Source organism: Sceloporus undulatus, chromosome 6 (assembly GCF_019175285.1).
Source record: "Sceloporus undulatus isolate JIND9_A2432 ecotype Alabama chromosome 6, SceUnd_v1.1, whole genome shotgun sequence".
In the NCBI taxonomy this organism is placed as follows: domain Eukaryota; kingdom Metazoa; phylum Chordata; class Lepidosauria; order Squamata; family Phrynosomatidae; genus Sceloporus; species Sceloporus undulatus.
Window position 1 is genome coordinate 66,904,104 of NC_056527.1, and position 18,436 is coordinate 66,922,539.

The 18,436-nt window shown below is 42.2% G+C and overlaps 1 protein-coding gene across 2 annotated transcripts in view; it reads right to left on the reverse strand.

The window, feature by feature from the left end:
* EGFR (epidermal growth factor receptor) overlaps positions 1-12,911 on the reverse strand; it is a 171,324-nt gene extending 158,413 nt beyond the window's left edge. For both annotated transcript variants that reach the window (XM_042477183.1, XM_042477184.1), the window contains exon 1: positions 12,652-12,911. In XM_042477183.1, the coding sequence (XP_042333117.1) occupies positions 12,652-12,754 (103 nt within the window). In that variant the 5' untranslated portion in view covers positions 12,755-12,911. The remainder of the gene's footprint in view (positions 1-12,651) is intronic.
* Between the last annotated feature and the right edge of the window lie 5,525 nt (positions 12,912-18,436).

Consider the following 18,436-nt stretch of genomic DNA (forward strand, 5'->3'; position numbering starts at 1 on the left):
TACAGACCGGGCCAACCAGGAAAATCAGCAGTACCAGAACCCGTGGAGCAGACAGGGTGATAAAATGTAGCCTTTTCTGACCCCTTTGCCCATTGGGAACCAGTCTGTTTCTCCATATTCTGTTCTAACAGTAGCCTCTTCTCCTGTGTACAGGTTTCTCATCAAGAAAATCAAATGTATTGGCATTCCCATTTCTTTAAGAGTGTTCCATAGCTTTTCATGATCCATGCTACCAAAGGCTTTTCTGCAATCAATAGAACACATGCTAATTTTCTTCTGGAATTCCCTGGTGCCTTCCATTATCTATTACATGTTTTCAATGTGGTCCCTAGTGTCTCTTCCATCCCTGAATCCCATTTCTACCTCTCTCCATATATAATTGGCATACCTACTACAAAATTTTGATCATAATTTTGCTTGTATGGGAAAGTAATGGAATGGTCCTGTAATTATTGCAATCTTCTGTGTCGCCTTTTTTGTGGATGGGAATGTATATTGATAGTTTCCAATAGTTGCTGTTAGCCACTGTTTTGTTTTCCATATTTGGTGGGAGATTTTAGTTCACACTGGAATTGATTTGACTGTGTGAATTGTAGCAATTCAATTTAATATCTCCTGTTCCTGGTGATTTATTCTTCCCAAATGCTTAGAGTGAAGCTTTCATCTCACTTTCCCAAAAATGGGGTTCGTAGTCATATGAATATGACATTTTTTCATCTTTTTTATATAGCTCTTCTGTCTATTGCTTCCATCTTTTTTTTATTTCAGTAACAAGTGGTATTAAGGCCTCAGATATAAAGGCGGGATACAAACCGCCATATAGTACGTATTCTATACGTACTAGGGTTAGGAAGGGGCGGTGCTTCCACATGGGCGCCACCATCTTTACGTACTGGACGTACGTATGTGTCGCGGCGCTAATGACGTCACGAATGCGCCCTTGGTGCTTCGCGACATCATCAGTGCGCCGCGGAAAGAAGCTCCGAAATGGAGCTTCTTTTTTGCTCCGCGCGGGAGCCGCGTGGTTTGGCTGCTACGGCTCCCTCACGGAGCAAATGGCGCCGGCGGGGGAACGCCGCAAAGCGGCGGTTTGTATCCCGCCAAAGTATATTTATACAGTTGCGGGAGTGAGATAGAATGTAACAGGATCCAAAAAGATGCAATTCATGTTCCTTGACCTCAATTTCCAAAGGGCTGGGCAAGGCCTTTTCTATCACTCACTAATGAAGAAATGGGTTTATATCTATGAAAGCTCATACAATAATAAAATTCCTTTTTTTCTCCACCTCCCTTTCTTCTTTTTATGCTGTAAGAGACTAAAATGGCTACTTCTTTGAAACCTGCTCCAATGGCCATTGTTTCTCTAGACACCCTCCAATAGAATTTCACCTACTCATCCCCTAATTCACCAAAATTCTTGGTTTGTGTACTGCTGCATTCCCTTATGTCTTTTTTAAGAGATAAAAAGGAGAACATTACACCCAAATGCAAATCATCATATCACAACCTATCAGTTATAAAAACAAGAATGCTGCCCCACAGTTTTACTTGTTGCTTAACGTATAATTGGAAAACTGGTATACACCATAAAGCAAGCTAAAATGCTTTAGTTTAAGTATGTGGACTATGTGTGAATAATACTGTATTGTACTGGAATAACCATAAAAAGTACCTTTCAGATATTTCTGCCTAAGACTTCAGCTAAGGGGCCTGGACACTGTGGACAAACTATGGCTTGAAATAGCAAAAAAAGGCAATGATGTTCCTAAGGTCTTTCTGTCATATGCAAAGGATGGGGTGGATGGAACATGCAAGCTCAAGGCATGACACTGATCATTTCCATAATGACAAACTCTGGTTGTCATTATACCTGAACTGAGTCATTATGCATTGCCACAGACTCAAGAAATAAGAAAGGAAGAAAGTATTGCTTAAGATATTATGAATGTCCATGACTCGTTAACATATTACCTGCCATCTGTACTTATTGCTACCTCATAATTTTGGTATTTGTGCTCTCACTTAAGCAATGTACATAGTCAAAGACCTCTTACGATGTTGATTTTTTGTTCTTGTGGCACCAAGAATAGTTTCAGTTCCTGTAGTGACTGGCTAATTTTAGCTCATGTCATTTTAATGCATTTTTATTGTATTGATATTGCATACTTTTTTCTTTTGCTGACCTGAGTCTTTAAGGTACATATTTGGACCACATAGAAACTGCGTAATGTTTCCCTTTTAATATAGCATGGCCATTTTAGTCAGTATTATATGGTGCATAGGGATCTTGTCTACAAAGGTATCTAACAAGTATAATCAATAAGGGATACCTACGAAAAATCCCCTGTGGCTGTGCATCACTAACAAAAAGAGAAATGCATTTACAGCAGCCTAATTCCTTGACCATATAGGCAGATCAAGTATTTCAAGGTGGCTTGTTTAATAAAAGAACCAAGGGAAGCATTGGACAAACCCTGCTTGCATCCCACAAGTATGAGGCACTAGACTTTAACTAAAATTAGTAATTTATTTTCAAACATTGTAACGGTTACTCAAAATCTTCTCCCGCTTCACTTAATTTAAATTTAGACACATAATTCAACCATTATGCTTTTCTTACTTGAGGTTATCTCCATACTGCTCATTAGTGTAACCTGGGTTCTGGTCAATGCTAACCTACACTAACCTAGACTTACAAGCTATCATGAGATGTTATGTAGCATCTTATCTTCTCTGCATCACTTGCCTCCTCATCATTTCCTTCATCATGCTTCAGTAATGAACATAGATGTTAGGAGAAAACCTTATCAATTTCATCAATGTCTCAATGTTTGAAAATGGAGATATTACTCTGCATACCTTTGCAGAAGTGTGGGGGAAATTCCATTGAAACTTGTGAAGCTTTCCAATGCGCAATATTACAGAGGAGGCAGAAAAATCATGTGAAGGAGCTGTATCTGAAATCATTGATTAAGCCTACATTTCCAAAAAAAGTGTCCACCATCTTGAGGGAGAGAAAGGCAAGGCAGCTCCAAAAGGCCTTGCCTGAAAAAAAGAAGGTCCTCCCTTCATCCACCATCTTGAGGGAGAGAAAGGCAAGCCAGCTCCAACATGTGTACAGGGCAACGTCCAACCGTGTGTACAGGGCGCTGCCATTTTGATGCCCCGTCATGTGCTGGGGTGAGGCCAGTATGGTTGGTGCATCTTTGGCCAACCTCTAGCAAGTGATGGGGGCAGCGCAAAGGCCCATCTAAATCGGGCCTAAAAAACTTTAGCACACAATCCTATACATGTCCATTCAGAAGGCAGCACTACCTAGGAACATTAGGACTTGTGTGCGTTGAAGTATTTTCCAACTTTATGGCACCCCGAAGGCAACTCTATCACAGGTTTTTTGGGCAAGATTTATTCAGAGAAAGGTCTGCCACTCTCTTCCTCTGAGGCTGAGAGTGTGTGAACGTCCCATAGTCACCCAGTGGGTTTCCATAGCAGAATGGGGATTTGAACCCTGGTCTCCCAGAGCTCCAGTCCAACACTCAGCCACTACACCATGTTGATTTTTTTACACAGGGACCTACTCCCAGGTAAATATGTATAGGACTGGAATAAGTTATTTATACACTTTGAGACTGGATGAGGTACCAAATGAAGGAGAGAGAAATGAGTCTAAAATATTCAGGTTACATTTTTAACCTCTATACCAATACGCTTAAACACATCTCCAGCAGCATTAAGATCCATACGTACTACATTCCAAGCTCCATATATACTGTACTCCAAACCAGTACACAATTATATACTTAACTATCCAGATATTCCTGGACAAGATCTGTTACTTGTTCTTAAAACACACATAAGAATTCAGACACGAGCTGTGTGAGCAGAGTAGTTTACGCCAATGTACATGTTACAATAATATTCTCAGCTACATGCCAGTTGAATATAGGAAATCCAATTAAAGATTTTGGGATTACTTAGTACTAAAAGAGTGAAAAACTAAACTATGGCCCTTTACACACGGGCACCCAAGTACGTACTCTGTATGTATTAGGGTTGCCTGGGGGCATCTCTTTTAGACGCCCCCAACCCTAGTATGTACAGAGTACGTACAAAATGGTGGCACCTTGTTCACATGGGTGCCGCCCTTATGACGTCACGGCCCCGCCGCCTCCAAACAGAGCGGCGTGGATGTGATGTGCTGGCAATGCGGAAGGACCTCCATTTTGGAGCTCCTTCTTGGTTTTGTGTTGCTGGCGCAGCCTTTACACGGCTGAGTGGCCCCTTTCTCCCTTTCCCCGCCGCTGTTGGGGTGTCCTTGGGGCATGAAGCCCCAAGTACGCCCTTTTCCAGGCCGTGGGGAAGCAGCCTTTTGCCGCTTCCCCGCGGCCTGGAAAAGCGGCAGATCAGGGCCTCAGGGCCGCCGCTATGGCAGTTGAGGCCCTGATCTGTTGAGGAAAGGAGTGAGTACATGCCGCCCCAAAGGGGCGGTCTGTAAACCGCCTATATTTCATACTCCCAAAAAACTAGCAGTCTTAAGGGACTTCATAAACAAAACCTTGGTGAGGGGTTTCATAAGTTCGGCCACTTCTTCAAAGGCTGCCCCAGTGTTATTCTGGCACAAGAAGAATGGATCAATGAAACTGTACACAGGCTTCTGAGGCTTTAATACTATATGGACCTTGAATAAGTGCCCCTTGCCCCTAAAGAAAGATACGTTAGCACATCTGGAAAAAGGGAAAACCTGTGAAAGGATTGCCGTGAGTCAGAAGCAGCTTGAACAACCATGTGCCTCAATCAGAACTACTTCTTGCCAAAGCTCTGGGTGTTTGCTGTATTATTAGATACACAGCTCCCTTCTTTCTAATGCATTACAGAATTCATTGTAAATATACACACTGATTGGGAACAAAGAGGTGCTTGTGTTTATTGTAACACATGAAGGTATTATTAGATATTAAGGACAGCAATCAAGGGCACAGGCAGAAAAATCAGTCCTGTTGCAATATTCTTCAATCCCACCACTTTCCACGCCTGAAAAATAAAATCTTCATTACCTTTAAAACAGGACACCAAAACTTGGATTTAGATCCCTGGAGCTGTTATTCAAGATGCATTTGTCTAAAGCATTTATTTAGAATGTTTAAACATCCCCCCCCCCCCCCAAAAAAAAGCATTCAAAACAGGACATATAAAGTAACAAGAAAGCCAAGCACTTTACGATAAGCACAAGACACTTCACCATAAAAATTTCTGTTAGAGATAATTGAAGCTCTGAAGGGTAATTAGTCTTAGAACATGGCCTCGGTGCAAATCTGCAAACAAAAACTGTCCTTGACCAATGCACATACCTCCCTTGGAATGTGACACAGCATCACTGCTAGGTGATTGCAAGTTCTAAGGTGTTGCTTTGTGGATGAAAACAGGACAATGTATTGGATTGTGTGTGTACACTGCTATCATAAGCACTTCAGCGATACTAAAAGATTCCCCTGTAATAGCTTTAAGCGGCTACTGGATTGGCAGATTTAAGAATACATGCATATTTGAAGACCTTAAGAAACTGTTGATGCATCCATTTGAACAGTGGGGGAAAAGAGAACACCAGACTCTAAGGGAAACCAAGGATAACTTTTTCATGCTCTGAGCTGAACAGTATAATTTATTATGTATTCCCAAAGTATAGCACTAATTTTCATAAATGTTTGATATCTAAAGTGAGAACTGATAGCAAGTGGTAGATGACACAATTACATGAACTATATAACTTTTACAAAGCTGACCAGATTTAATGGAGTCCTATTGCACTGTTTAGCAAAGCCTGTCTTCTAATAAATTGTTCAAAGGGTTAAAGTCAAGGCTAAATGGCTATTTTTTCTGTAGACACCCTCCTTATTTTCCCATTAATGTACAAAGGAAACCATGGTATGTGAATGGGTGATATAGAGGGTTAGAAAGCTGAGAGATTCATGAGATCTGGAAACGCAAAATGGTCACAGATGTACATAAGCCTCATATGTCTACCACCATCTGTAGTTGCACTGTATTTTCCCCCAAATCTGCAAAATGGTAATTGTTGAAACACTTCTGCAAGTTCCTTTGAAAAAGGGGCAGGGCAAAAATGTAGATGGAAGATCAAAGTTGTAAAGCAACCTGCAAGGTGGGGATTGCTTTAATCCTGCTTGCTCTACTATAGTTCTCCTCATGTGAAGCGCAACTTCACAAAGAAGAGAGCCTTTGCTATCCATGGAGGTTCTGCACATAATCCATAATCTTGGGAAAGTTAGTGTTCCAGACGGTGTAAAGAGCTTTCAAAGATTTTCCTCTTCAAAGTTGTTTTTCATGTTCTTCCTGTAACTATCCCTTGGTAGTAGAAAATTCAAGCTACATCTGCATTTGTACTGGTATGTGTATAACCTGTATACATGGGTGAAATTGCTTAGTCGGTTTATTTGTACACTGCATACTCAAAGTTCAAAAAATTAATATATTAACCATAATTATAACATGTTATCAATATTAACATTTACAATTAATTTAAAATACATTCAATCTGTAAATGAACAAGATACATATCAATAGGTCAGTCAACAATATCTAGTATTAAAAATATCAACATTTTAGTTGCATCAAGCAATTCACTAAGGAGCTCAAGAACTTTTGCCCATCTCAAACTCAACCCCCAAACAAAGAGAGAGCTAGAATAACACAATCACAAAGCAATTCAGGCAACCTACTCTAAGGACAACAGAAAAGGACCCTCCTTTCACCAAGATGGCATATTCTAGCCCCCCAAAAATCAATATTCATGCCCATGTCAGCATTCTTCCTGGCTATACTGAAACATCAGAGCACCAAGAAAGCAAAACAAGAACGGTCTCTGTGCACAGATAACTTCATTAAAGGACACTGCACTGAATACAGCACAAACACCTTCACACATGCAGACTAGCACACACACAATCTAGCATCCCATTGCTGTCCCAAGTAGGGACTCATTCAATCAATTACTGAATGCTGAACCACACAGGTAAATCCCATTGATAGCATGTTGGCTCTAGTCAGGACTCAAAATTTAGTCCATGAAGTCTCCGCAGTTCCCTTGTGGAGGCTGATAGTGCAGGGCCCTGGAGGTAAGGCAAGCCAAACAGCAACCACCACCAATCCATGAGGGCAAGCAGAGTCTCTCTCTCTCTCTCTCTCTCAATCTCTCTTTCCCCTCCCCTCTCATGCCCCCTCCCTTTACCATTCCTTATGGCTTTGACATTAACTCTTGAGATTTACTTCTGTAGCTGAGTAAAAATCCTGCAGAGGTGTTGTCATCTTCTGAAGGAAATGTATTAACTAAGTACATGATGTCTATATGCTCCTTTGGAGTGCAGTGGAAAAATTATAACTCCCCTTTTTTTTAACTACACATGGTTGAAGAGACTTGGGCTGATAGAATCCATGTTTCTCCCAGCAATGTGAATGAAAGAGAATAATAAGAAGTACAGTCAGCTCTTCTTATACACAGATTTGTATACATGGATTCAAGCATCCACGGTATGAAAATGTTAAGAAAAGTATAAATTTAAAATATCAAACCTTGATTTTTCCATTTGTATAAGGGACGCCATTTTGCTATGCCATTATATTTAATGGGACTTGAGCATACACAGATTTTGTTATACACGGGGGATCTTGGAACCAAACTCCAGCGTATAACAAGGGTCCACTGTACACCCAATTTTGGCTTTTACTCTGGTTTTGATCTACAACTGTTCTTTTAAATATTTGCACTAGGATAAATGACTTCAAAAGAGGCAATACATCTGAACAATGGGAAAGATTTTCAAATCCAGCGTAGCCTGCATTCCTCATATACAGGCCACTCTTGGGTAATGTACAGTTTCCATCACATACAAATTCTCTTTCTGGATCAGACCAATGTTTCAAGTACATAATCTGTTTCCAATAATGACATCTCTGTAACACTCACATGCAAAGCTTTAGTCTCAAAGGTGCTACAGGATCCCTTTGCAAGGCGTAAAGATGTTATCCTCTCTTTGTTACCCAGTATTAAATAATCAGAGGTTCCTGGGCATAACAATCAACTTCACTCAGAGTTTTATTACTATGAAGGAGGGACAAAATGTAGCTCCATGTCACTGACAGCATGTTTAGATTTTCATTTTAAATATAACCTCTTAAATTAGAAGCCTCAAATACATTAATATGTTGAACATGTTAGCTTTCCCTTACAAACAAAACATTTCAAACTTTAATAACTTTCACTGGCAGACAAAGACATTTTTATTAAGCAGGCTTTTAATATATAATTGTGTCAGGGAGCTTTTATAAGGGGTGCGTGTTCTAATTTTTTTTAACCTTTGTATATTTTTATGTCATTTTATACTGTTTTTAGCTAAGATTTTATTTGGTTTTAATTTTTTTATTATAAAAATCTTTTAAACAATTTTATCTGTGAGCTGCCTTGGGTCCCTTTCTGGGAGACAGGCGGCATAGAAATGAAACAAACAAACAAATAATAATTTATCTCATGGCAGATGAATATCAAGTTTTGCCTCTTATTAGGAAGTGACTATAGCAAGGTGACCCAGTATTTAATAGAACACTTTATAATGCATAGTGGGACCTTGTTATCCACTGGGGTTTGGTTCCAGGATCCCCGTGGATAACAAAATCCATGGATGCTCAAGTCCCATTAAATGTAATGGCAGAGCAAAATGGTGTCCCTTATATAAAATGGAACATCAAGGTTAGCTATTGGGAATTTATACTTTTAAAAAAATATTTTCAAGTTGTGGATGATTGAATCAGTGGATAAAAAAATCAGTGGATAAGGAGGGCCGGCTGTATTGGGGGAGAATGATAGTTGCATAGTATTATCAACCCAGCTTTTCTATAAAGCCTATTCCTTAATCCCCTGTTCGTCACTTAGCGAGTTGGGTATGTTTAGCCAAGAGAAGACTGAGAGATGACATAGAATCATATGATTCTATGGCCTGTTACAGACTGCCAAAATAAAGCTGCTTTGGGTCTCTTTGGAGGTATGATGTTTAAATGATGCATGGGTCCTAAGAGTCTGCAGGTCGCGCCAAAGCCACACTCCATTCCTAAGCACTGGAGTGCAGCTTTGGTGCAGCTTCCGGATTCTTAGGGTGCATGCATCATTTAAACAGCATACCTCCAAAGAGACCCCAAGCAGCTTTATTTTGGCAGTCTGTAACAGGCCTATGTCATCTCTCAGACTTCTCAACCTGTCAGCCATCTTTAAATATCTGAAAAGATGTCATGTAGAAGAAAGAGAAAGCTTGTTCTCTGATGCTGCAGAGACTAGAAATGATAAGAAAAGAGATTCCACCTAAATATGATTAAATAATTTTCCTGTAAGAGCCATTTGGCATGGAATGGACTGCCTTGCAGGGTGTTGGATTCTTCTTCTGTGGAAGCTGCCAAACAGGGCTTGGATGGCCATCTTGCAGCAGTATATTAGTTGTGGATTTTGGCACATCAGGAGTGTAAACTAGATAGCCCTTGCAGTCCCTGTCCCTTCTATGATTCTCTCACTCTCCCCCAAACCGATTAAGGCTACACAGGTTTACTTTTTCCTTTTGCCCTGCTGTTGAAATTTAGATTTTAAGGTCCTTAGGCCAAAGGTCCATTCTTCAAGCACAATGTTTTATGCCTTTTCAGAACACTTGTGCCATATACAGCGCCAAGATGCAGTCAACGAAGAAGACACATCTTCCTTCACAGCAAACCAATCAAGGAAAATGGTTCACATCTACATGGAAGCCTGCAATTGTTTGTAAAACGAACAATTAAAACTGAAACAATGTCTGTCCACATTCTGCTATACTACTGATATGGGGCAGCAATTAACAACAGAGATCACTGAGTGAATCCTCCTTAGCGTTATACTGAACACACATAATACTAAAGGTTTTGTTTTTAATTTCACTTTAATCCTTCAGAGACCTAACTCAGACCAGCCACGCTTTGAAACGGTTTTATCTTAACCATACAAAGGTAGATGGGAGTGTACCCAAAAGGAAAAACCCAACCCTGTTGCAATTACATCACCGACAGGTATGGACGTGCTCTTTAGAGTAGAGCGAGAACACTTCTTGATTTCAAGATTATGCAATGAGGCTCCTCGGAGAGGCGTTTCTCCTTTTAAAGATTGTTATATTGTCTGGAGTCACGAAACACTTCAGTTGCTTTTGCCCAGCTCATGTATCAGACTTTTTCCCCGCTCAGGAAAGAGGCGGTGAGAAGGGGAAAGAACGAAAGAGGGAAATCTTCATTTTTCTCCTTTGGGCAGGCTTCCAAAAATAAAGACGATTTGCCAGGAATTGAAGCTAGCTCTCCAAACTTTCACAAAAGTTAAGGAAAGAACAAAGCAGAGGGAAGAACCACTACTAAATGCCCTTTCCACCATTCCCACTACAACGTCCAAACTGGATCTGCAAAAAGTGTTGTTTTATTTCCCAGAGATGTTAAACAAGGTAAGAAGAAATGGAGCGACGGGAAGAAACGTCAGGCAAGTTTAGCTGAGGACGACATGGCACCCAATCATAAAGACTGACAAATTACTTCGGTTGGGAACAGCACACACACACACAAACAAATCCTCGAGTAGCAGGGTGTTTTGTTTTGTTTTCAGAGACTTGGCAAGGAAATAGTCTCACACCGAACTGTTCCTTTTTGCTGTTTAACTACACCAAGTACATACTGGCCCCAAAGAGCACCTGATCGTTTAGCTATCCTTTGAATCAACACATCAAGCAAAGACACACAATCCATGTTTAAGCCTTGCATCTGTAAGGAATCCAGACTGCCAAAATAAAGCTGCTTGGGGTCTCTTTGGAGGTATGCTGTTTAAATGATGCATGCATCCTAAGAATCCGGAAGCTGCACCAAAGCTGCACTCCAGTGCTTAGGAATGGAGTGTGGCTTTGGTGCGACCTCCGGACTCTTAGGACCCATCCATCATTTAAATAGCATACTTCCAAAGAGACCCAAAGCAGCTTTATTTTGGCAGTCTGTAACAGGTCACTAGGCTCGGTTATTGCTATGAATCACGGCTGGTTTTCCCCATTTTACTGGAAGAGGGTGATAATCTTTGGACAGTAGCCTCTTTCCAGGGAATGTCTGCTCTTGTGAAACTGACACATCAGACTCTTGCGGGGGCCATGGAAACAACAAAGCGTCTCTTCTGTGCCAAGTCCTGTTGGATGCTTCAAGGGTTTGGGAAAACCAAGAGCACACCAGAAGACGAACTACAAGAATGAGTTCTCGATGGAGAGGAAAGTCTGTTTGTTACACACCAGAAACTCGTGGTACCTGGGCCAACAACTTCACTTTCCGGAGCTCATAGGAGAAACAAAGCAAGAAAAACATCTAGGAAGGAAGACTCCAGGATCATTTCTGAGCGAACATCAGACGCTGCCAATGACCAGCCCTTCTGTGAAAGTTGGGAGGCATCCCAGCTTCAGAGAAAGTCTGCTCCTATTCTTTCCTGGTCTGCTTTTGAGATTATGACTGCTAAGTCTGTAACTGGACATAGTAGGGATCCCCACAGTTTGTTACCTTCTTCTCAAACCCTGACCCCTCTGTTAGGAAAAGCAAAACCAAAACAAGCTCACCTTCAGAAAGACTGAAGTCACTAACCATAGTGGAAGAATTAAAAGAGAGCTGTGTTAGTGTGTAGAATCAGTATGTAGCGCCTTTGAGACTAAAGGAAAGAAAGACGTTGGCAGCATGAGCTTTCGAAGACAATCTGCTTCCTCAGATGCATTTGGATTCAATAATAATAATATGTAGAGAGATCTTGTAGCACCTTTGAGACTAAAGGAAAGAAAGAAGTTGGCAGCATGAGCTTTCCTAGACTTCAGTCTACTTCCTCAAAATCTGAGGAAGTAGACTTTAGTCTCCAAAAGCTCATGCTGACAAGTTCTTTCTTTCTGTTCATCTCAAAGGTGCTACAAGATCTCTCTACATACTATTATTATTATTGCATCTAAATGCATCTGAGGGAGTAGATTTTCGTCTCTGAAAGCTCATGCCACTAACTTCTTTCTTCCAGTGAGTCTCAAAGCTACTGGATGCCACCAACCATGTTAGCCAAGAAGTAGCAAAAAGCAACAACAAAACAGGCCACTGATGTCGCTTCCTTTTCCGCCAGCTAAACCAAACTCAGCTCTTCCTAGAGCCACGGCTAAGAACCACGTTTAATCCAGAGCAGGTATTCCTTGAGCAACAAGTCGCAGATAACGATAACAAGTAACAAACAAATAAGCCACAGACAGGAATTGCTGTGCTGGCTGTTGTTAGAACCATAGAATCGTAGAGTTGGAAGAGACCCAAGGGCCATCCAATCCAAATCCCTGCCATGCAGGAACTCTCAGTCAAAGCATCCCCAGTGACAGAGGGCCATCCAGCCTCTGCTTAAAGACCTCCAAGGAGGGAGACTCCATCACTTTCCAAGGGAGTGCCTTCCACTGTCGAACAGCCCTGACTGTCAGGAAGTCCCTCCTGATGTTGAGCTGGAATCTCCCATTCCCAGAAGGCCAGGGCTATTAAAGCGCTTTCAAACCGGGTTATCCCCGCCATGTGGACTCAACAGCAGAAGCAGCTTTCCCTTACCCTTCTTCTCATCCACGGCGGAGCCCCAGCCCCTGGCCAGCAGAGCCAAGAGGAAGAGGAGGACAGCAGCCACAGTGGGCTCCGAAGCCCTCATCCTCTTCATGGTGGTGCCTTTCTCTCAGGGTCCCACTCCCTCCTATTAGTCCTTGGCCTCCTTCTCTGCGCGGGGCTCGCTTGCCCTTCTGCGGAAGACCATCCCGGCTGCGGCGATGTCAGGATGACAACTCCAAGGGAAAGAAGGAGGAGGAGGAGGAGCGGGAGACAGAGAGAGAGAGAGCAACTCTCCCTCCCTCCTTCCCTCCCTCCCTCCCTGCTTTCCTCTCTGGACGAATCTGATTGGCTGCCTGATTGGCCGCGGGGCGCCCCTCCACGTGCGCAGGGGCTGCTGCTGCTGCTGAGGGGCAATAGGTAGCAAGGCTCAGTCGAGCAGAGTGAGGAGAGGCGTCGACGGTGGCGCCTCCTTCCTCAGAGCCACCCTGAGGGGAAACTTTTTCCCCCTTGTTGTTATATTGTTGCCCGGCTTTGGGGCTCCTTCTGGGAAAAGAGAGGCAGGAGCAGCCCCCTTCCTCCTCCTCCTCCTCCTTCCCCTCAGAAAGTGTTTGTGAGGCGGTGCCTCCAGGTGGCCTCTCTCTCTCTCTCTCTCTCTCTCTCTCTCTCTTTTTCTACCTGGCCAGAAATTCCTGTCAGTCCAGCTCTGGGCTGGGCTCTGCGCATGCGCGTTTTCCTCCCTCCACTGCCCTTGTTTGTTTACCTGAGGCTGTAACTTTCCTGAGAGAAAGCAGCCAGGAAGGGATGGAATGGAGGACTTGTCCTGGAAAAGGAGGAGGAGGAGAGCCTGGACTCCTCCTCCATGAAGGGCCAGACCCCAAAACTTCTGCCTGCCTCTTCGCTTCCCCTTATTGTAAACATGGCAATTGTATCCACACTGGAGAAATAACCCAGTTTGGCACCACTTTAAGTATCCTGGTTCGAGGCTATGGAATTCTGGGAGTTGGAGTTTGTTGTGGGGCCCAGAGCGGAGTTTTACAAGGCCTTTAGCTCTCTCTGCCAGATCCCGGAGCAGACTTTTCATAGAATCACAGAATCATAGAGTTGGAAGAGACCACAAAAGCCATCCCTCCAACCCCCTGCCATGCAGGAAATCACAGTCAAAGCATCCCCGACAGATGGCCATCCAGCCTCTGTTTGAAGACCTCAAAAGAAGGAGACTCCACTACACATGGGAGGAAATTGGGAAATTCAAAAGGCAATATCCAGGGAAAGTTGTGTGATCAGGGCTAAGATTATCACATGACATCATGATTAGAGAGGGCTTATCCTGGGAATAACCAGGAACAAATCATTCACAGGGAAGTCCCATGAATGATTTGTTGATGGTTATTCCCAGGATAACCCCTCTCTAATCATGATATGTGTGGTAATCTTAGCAGCAATCGTGCGAATTTCCCTGGATGATGCATTTCGAATCCCCCAATTTCCCCCCGTAAAGTGGCACCCCGGCGGTGGTGATGATGGACACCACAGTAAAGAAGAAGGAGTGAGAATGGCAGCCACATCGGGAATGGGAACACCACTGAGCCAGGTCCTATTGGCTTATGTTTCAGAGGAAGGACCTAACAAAACCACCTCTAGTATTCCTTGCCTAAGAAAACTACATTAAATTAATTGTATCACTACAAGCTGACAGGCAGCATGAAGGCACATACATACACACAATATTTATTACCACCAAACATGGAGGGTTTATTTAATTATGGCACTGGGATTTGTAATTCATTCTGGGATATAAACCAGGGCAACTCCTACTGGTCATTTTAAAGATAAGGAGCTGAGTATCTAACTCTGCAAACTCTGATGTGGGTCAGATAGACCTTGCCCCCCCCATGGTGCTAGGGCACAAGGATCCCACATTTCACCCAAAGAGGCTGAGTAATGGTTGGATTTTCCATTTTCAAAAATGGTGTTCAACCTTTTTGCTGCTTCTCTTTTACAACAGCCCTTGGGAGAGTTTGAGAGGGCTTAATTTGAACATCTGCAAGCTCCTCCTATTTTCAATTTTAAGACTCTAACCAGAGGCAGAATTAAGATGGAAAGACACATTTTTCTTCCTTCTCTCTTCAACCTAAGAGGAAGGCAGTGGCCATCCTCCTCTTGCCAAGAAAACTCTGGGATAAGGTGACCATAAGTCAGAGTTAACTTGAAGGCACATAACAAAAAACAGAGTTGACTTGAAGGCACATAGCAACAATAAAAGACAACTAGCTGTCTGTTTGTATCTCTGTCCCGTTTGTATCTCTGCACACATGCACACTTACACATGCTCTATATTAAATAAAGTGTTGCTACATTTGACAGAAGTGGACAACTTGTTGCCCTTCATGGTGTTGAACTACAACTTTCACGATAACTCATAATTGGCTGTGCTTTTTACAGCTGATGGGAGTTGTAGACCAACAACATTTAAAGGGCGTCACTTTGCACACCCTTGTGCTAGATGCCAAGGAGCAAAAAGGTATGCCAGCGTTTGCATAGTCTAATCCCAGGATTGTAGCTTGAATTTAAAAAATCTCAGGTATTGTTGGTGCAAGCTTTCTTATTCTAGGTGTGTCCAAAGTGCACATTTTTCATATTTGGTTACTGACAGAAGTAGCAACCAACTACCTCTGGTTTCTGATCCTGGAGTCCCATCAAGAAAGTTGTTCCACTGTGTGGCCCTTTGCTCTTTCCCTCAGCCCAAGGACTACCTTGGCAGCTTTATGTAACTGCATAATCTTCAACTCTGACATTGGTGGAGAGGCATTCTCTGCTTGCTCTGTGACTCTTAAGTTTAGCAGTTGTTGCCATTCTTGTTCTGGTATCTCTATGGTGGCTGCAAAAATGTTTTCTGAAAACAGGTTTCCCACCACAGTACATTTTCCTTTCCTCTTTCCTGGTTTAGAGGTACAAGTAGACCATGGCTTGGAGATGTCACACAATTGAATCCCAACTCCCAGAATCCCCCCAGACAGTAGGGAAGTGGCTGGGATATTCTTGCAATTGTATTCCATAGTATTTCCCAAGCTCTAGCCTCAGCAGTGAGAGTGCATTGAGAAATGATAACCAAAAAGCCCAAAGGACAATGGGGGCAATGCATATACCAAAATGCTTGGGAAAAGGACACCATAAAGGTCCTTCTATGCTAATGTTAGAGGCCTTTCAGTCAAGATGGGAGAACTAAAGTGCTTGGTTTAAAGAGAGAACATATACATAATGGACACAATAAATGCAGAATGAAAAGACTCCGTGGGATACAACATTTCTGGATATAATCTCTGTAGGAAGGAACGAGAAGGCTGTATTGGAAGGGGTGTGACTGTAGCTCAAAGAAGACAAAGAAAGAAACAAACTAGACTTTTCGGATGAGGCAGATACCTACATGGAATAGCATTAAGTGGAAATACCAGATTCCAAAAGCTATTTTTATATTATCATCCCCCTAAGCGAAATGCGCAGGATGATCTTTAGGTGTGTACAGTGGAATCGGAGGCATTCAGGGAAGAAGGTATTTCTCATATAGGCTGGAAACATGCTTGTTTGTTTAACATGGCAAGTGTGTTAAAACATTGACATGGAATTTGTGGTTCTCCAGATTTTGATGAACTACAACACCTGTCCTCACTTATGCCAAATTGTAAATGGATAGTTGCTAAGGTACATGAAGGACAGGGTAGCATTTGTATTTGGAGAGATATAGCAAAAAAGCCAAAGAGCCAGTGTGGTGTAGTGGTTTAAGCACTGGACTACAACTCTGGAGACCAGGGTTCAAATTCCACCTCAGTCATGAAAACACACTTGGTGACCTTGGGCAAGTCATACTCTCTCAGCTTCAGAGGATGGCCATGGCAAACCCGCTCGGAAGAAATTGCCAATAAAACCTCATGACAGGGTTCTCCTTGGGGTTGCCATAAGTTGGAAATGAATCATAGAATCTTAGAGTTGGAAGAGACCGCAAGGGCCATCTAGTCCAACCCCCAGCCATGCAGGAAATCCAAATAAAATCATCCCTGACAGATGGCCATCTAGCCTCTGTTTAAAGACCTCCAAGGAAGGAGACTCCACTACACTCCGAGGGAGTTTGTTCCACTGTTGGACAGCCCTTACTGTCAGGAAGTTCCTCCTAATGTTGAGGTGGAATCTCGCATCCATTGTTCCAGGTCCTAGTCTCTGGAGCATCTGAAGGCACACAGCAACAACGGAAGTCAAAGGACACAATGCAAACTTGGACTGAAACAAGTCAATAAGGCTTCAGTGAAAACCTATAAATATTACCATAATCCAAGTATACATGCCAACCACAGAGGCAGAGGTAGAAGAAATTGAAAGATTCTTATGAAGGTGTCCAGGAAGAAATGGACAACACACCAACACAGGTCTTCAGACTAATCACAGGCAATTGGAATGCTAAAATAAGCAATGAAGAAGAATTAAAAACAGTAGGAAGATTCAGACTAGACACAAGAAACAAAGCAGGCAAGTAACTAAGAATTTTGCAAGGCAAATCATCTATTAATCACAAATACCTTCTTCATACGACCAGAGAGGAGACTGTACACATAGACATCACCAGATGGGCAATACAAAAAATCAGGTAGGCTATATAATCAGAAGCACAAGATGAAGAAGCTCTATTCTTGCAGCTAAAACTAGACCAGGTGCAGTCTGTGGTACAGATCATGAACTACTTATATTTTTTAAAAAAATCAGAGTAAAGCTGAAGAAGAAAGCAAAAACAATCACTATGCCAAAATATGATCTGACCAAAAAGTCAACAGAATTTATAAACAATGTAAGCAACAGATTTGCACTATTAAACATAATTGATTGGGAAGCAGAAGAACTATGGTCTGAAGCCAAGGATATAATCAACGACGAATGCAGAAATACACTACCAAAGGATGGCAGCCATGCCCTTGCTGCCATAGCCATTTCTTTTGGTGACCCCCATGATCTTCTCTTCTGCCAAGGCTAGTCAAAGGAAGGGGGTGGTGCCCCCTCCCACCAAAAAGCAAGGAGGTGCAGGGAAGAGGCTTCCAGAGCACATGTGCATGCACTGCCATTGGAGACAATGGAATTCAAGCATCCACAGATTTTGGTATCCATGGGGGGATCCAGAACAGATCCCCAGCAGATATTGAGGACCAACTGTATTGCTATGATATGTGCAGGTGGTCAGATCTGGTCAAGTATAAAGATATATCATTAAATACTAATGTCAGAATCAGTAGTTCCTATTCTGATATATGGTCTGAAAGGTAGACAGTGAAGAAAATCAACTGCTAAAAAGACAAATGAATGAGTCTTACAGCAATTCATGCCTGAACTCCCATTAAAACGGGAGAGGATTAAACAGAGGCTGTTGTGCTTTTAAAAACATTGTAAACAAAATGAATGAATAAATAAAATGAATATAGCATGAGACAATGTGACTAATTGGAAAAGATGGTAATGCCTGGTAAAGTGGGAGACAGTCGTAAAAGAGAGATAGCATACCATAGGCAAATTGATTAATTCAAGGAAACCTTGATTTAATCAAGGCCTTAAGTTTGCAAAGCCAGAACATGGCAGTTGATGACCAGAGATCTTGGAAATCTTTCATTCATTGGGTTGCAATAAGTTGAAGATAACTGACAGCAAATAACAACAACAACAGTGATAGTGGATGTGTAAGCCATTTACATCTCACATGGGATAGGCTGTTGTTGAATAAATCAGAAAAATGGCCAAAACTTCATGCTTTAAAAATGTT